The sequence below is a fragment of the Oncorhynchus keta genome, chromosome 24, assembly GCF_023373465.1.
Source record: "Oncorhynchus keta strain PuntledgeMale-10-30-2019 chromosome 24, Oket_V2, whole genome shotgun sequence".
NCBI lineage: Eukaryota > Metazoa > Chordata > Actinopteri > Salmoniformes > Salmonidae > Oncorhynchus > Oncorhynchus keta.
This window is the reverse complement of record NC_068444.1, coordinates 21,038,909-21,042,243: the sequence shown is the minus strand read 5'-3', so window position 1 is coordinate 21,042,243 and position 3,335 is coordinate 21,038,909. Positions and strand designations below refer to the sequence as shown.

At 48.2% G+C, this 3,335-nt stretch overlaps 1 protein-coding gene across 1 annotated transcript; it reads right to left on the bottom strand.

Annotated features, from left to right (window-relative positions):
• Positions 1-1,143: 1,143 nt before the first annotated feature.
• Positions 1,144-2,919, bottom strand: LOC118357697 (uncharacterized). The gene has a single exon (XM_052478422.1). It carries the CDS (start codon positions 2,917-2,919, stop codon positions 1,579-1,581), a length of 1,341 nt encoding a protein of 446 aa, XP_052334382.1. The 3' UTR covers positions 1,144-1,578.
• Positions 2,920-3,335: the final 416 nt, after the last annotated feature.

Here is a 3,335-nt window from a genome sequence, read left to right as displayed (position 1 = left end):
CAAGTTAAACAATTTAAAGGCAATGCTACCAAATACTAATTGAGTGTATGTAAACTTCTGACCCACGGGGAATGTGATGAAAGAAATAAAAGCGGAAATAAATCCCCGCCTGCTATTATTCTGACATTTCACATTCTTAAAATAAAGTGGTGATCCTAACTGACCCAAGACAGGGAATTAAAAGGGAATTAAACGTCAGGAAATGTGAAACTGAGTTTAAATGTATTTGGCTAAGGTGTATGTCGACTTCCGACTTCAACTGTATGTGAATGATCAGGGCTTTATTCAGGAATGTTTTTTGGGCTGCTTTGATGTGTCAAGTGGGTGAGATGCGCATACTGTTTGACTTTGTGAATTTTGAGATGTCTGAGTTTCAGTTCATAGAAACTCATTGCCCAAACCTACGATGGCACAGCAGTAATGGAATGTGTCTGCTATTTGTATTTACAGCTAAGTCCCCTCCTGTTCCTTGATTGTGATGACTACTCCACTCCACCTACCTTTGTTAACTTTCTCCTGACCTGAACTGAAGCCACTTCTCATCCACTGGCACATTGAATGTTTCCCTTCCAAGCACTGAGTATCCCTATACATTCTCTCATTCCTGTATGTGGAGTCAGCCACATATACAGTCACATTACTACACATCAATGATTTTAATCCTTGCTTGGACTAACTATTTCTTAGCTCTTTTTTTGTCTGACTGTGTAGTGTGTTGTGGTATTGTTTTGTCTTTCCAGTCAAATCCTGTCCTGCACTGGTCAAGCCTCTGAACACCTCAATTCATGCCTCATACCTTTCAGTCACTGCTGTGGTCCCTTTCCCACACGGTGTAAGTAGCCCTCTCATTCCCATTCCCCATAATTTTGTATTATAAATGTCTTTATTAAATGCTTAAGTTAAAATAATTACTCTATTTTTCTCTGTTTTTGAAAGACACTTTGTCGCCTCTGTGCGTTACCTATACCGTGGGTCTCCCATCCTCAATTTTTAAGTCACCAACCTCCACTGGTATAGATTCAGATTCAGACCCAACATTAGGCCTGTACATCACCCACCCAGGACAGAAAACAACCCTACCAGCATGGAGAAAAAAACACAAAAAAACAGATTTTTTTCTTTTGGAAAAGTTTTATTGGCACATTTCCTTTAAAAACAGCTCATACATTTTTTACATAATTTATACACACAAAACCGGCAACAAAGCATAAAACACAGCATTTGAACGTTACATTTAAATTTGTTAAAAAGTACATGTTGTTAAAACCAATGAGAACAACCATGAATAAAAGTACTTTCTTTGTAAAAACATCAAATCTGTAAAAGCCATTTAAAATGTGTACTAATGATCTACCAAAGGTAAAACATTTTTAAGACATGAAAAACATGTTAAAAAGCCACTTTGTTAAAAAGCTGTCTTCAGTCCCTTGTACAGGAGCGGGGTGAGTCTGTATCAAGCTCACCTCACCCTGCTCTTCTGAGTAGATCATCGTCCCGTCCTTCGGGGCCAGAGGAGATCCCTCCCCTAGGCGCATCGCCCTAGGCGCCGCAGCGCTGTCAGGCCGTGGCCGTCGGGACCTAGGGTGTTGTGGGGGATCCTTTGCCTGGGGTCGAGGCCCCCTTCCTTTCGTACCACCCCAGGGCTTCCGTGGCTACCATGGCCACTGCCTGGGGGGTGGTCTCTACGTTTTTCGCTACCAGCAGGTTACGGGAGGACCACAGTGCTTCCTTCAGGCACGTGAGGGTGGGCCAGAGCTTGGTGAAGGTCTTCGATGGAATGGGCCTTCGGCCCACCCCATACAGCACGAGCTGAGGTGTTAGGTCCTCCCCTGCTGGCAGACACGAGGAGATCAGGGGGCCTGCTTCCTTCCACAGGTCCCTGGCGGCTCTGCACTCCCAGAGCATGTGCCTCACCGACTCTTCTTGGCCGCAGCCTGGTCGGGGGCACGCGGATGTCCTCGCCATGCCCCGTGATTGCATAACGGCCCTGAACGGGAGGATCTCGTGGGCGACCATCCAGGACAGGTCCCGATGCCGATTCAGGAGAGCAGGATGGTCCACGTTGCGCCAAACCGTTGTGGGCTCACCTATAGCGAGCCCGCGCACTGGACATACTGGTTCCCGCTCCTGCACAAGAGAGAGAAGAGAGAGGTGTTTTGTTAAGACCGTGACTGTTTCTTTTTCCAGTTTAAAATGTCTTAAAAACTTCTGGAGCTGGACGTAGGGCGGGGGTAGCAGGAAAGAGACTGGGGCTCGCAGGTCGACTGGGATCAGCCTCAGAGTCCTGAGGTAAGATCCCAGCCAGAACCGTGCGAGGGCCTGAGTCTTGTTGTTGACCGGGGAGGTGGCAAGAGTCAGATGTAACGCTGTGTAGCGGCTGCCCAGGAACAAGTAGAGGTCAGGCAAGCCTTTTCCCCCCTTGGACCTGGGCCTCTTGACCACCTCCCTCCTCAGCCTCTCCCACTTGCCTCCCCACAGGAAGTAAAAAAGCATTCGCTCCAGGTCTAAAATACTCCTTCGAGGGGGGATAAAAACAGAACTGATTAATAAAAGCACAGGTAAAATCACAGCTTTAATGATTAAAACCTTGCCCTCAAAAGTCAGCTGTCGTAGTCCCCAAAACCCCAGTCTCTGTCTTACAGTCCCCAGGATCCCACTCCAGTTACCGCTCCCTCCTCCCCCGCGGTCAAACTTTACCCCCAGTACCCTTATGTCCGTCAGTTTAACTGTCAGAGGTAGTCTGGTCAAGTCTGGGTCTGCCCACGGTCCGAAGAATTGGGCCTCTGTCTTGTCTCTGTTCAGTCTCGCCCCAGAGGCTCGTCCGTACCAGTCAGTCCTGTCCAGAGTCCTGTCGACGGATAAAAGGTCGGTACATAAAATGTTGACGTCGTCCATGTAAAAGACGCACTTGGCGGTCATCCCCCCCACTTCCCGGGATACCCACCCCACTGATCCCTTGGTCCCTTCTCAAGACCTGTGCCAGTGGTTCAATACAGGCCACGAACTGAAGAGGAGATAACGGACAGCCCTGACGGACGCCGCAGTGTACTCCCACTGCTTTTGACAGATGCCCATTTACAAGGATTTTGCTGGTGATGTCCCCGTACAGCAGTCCCACCCAAGCTAAAAACCTGTCCGGGAAACCCATTTTTTTCAGTACCTTAAAGAGGTACTGGTGCGAGACCCGATCAAAGGCTTTTTCAAAATCTAAATTTAGGACTACAAGCCGCATGTTTCTGTCTCTCGCATAACAGATGGCATCTCGGATTAGTATCAGGCTGTCCGTGATCTTCCTTCCGGGCACGGCACAGGTTTGGTCCGGGTGGATCACCTCC

Coding starts and splice junctions, on each gene's coding strand:
- LOC118357697 (XM_052478422.1), bottom strand. CDS start 2,919: ATGACCGCCAAGTGCGTCTTTTACATGGACGACGTCAACATTTTATGT.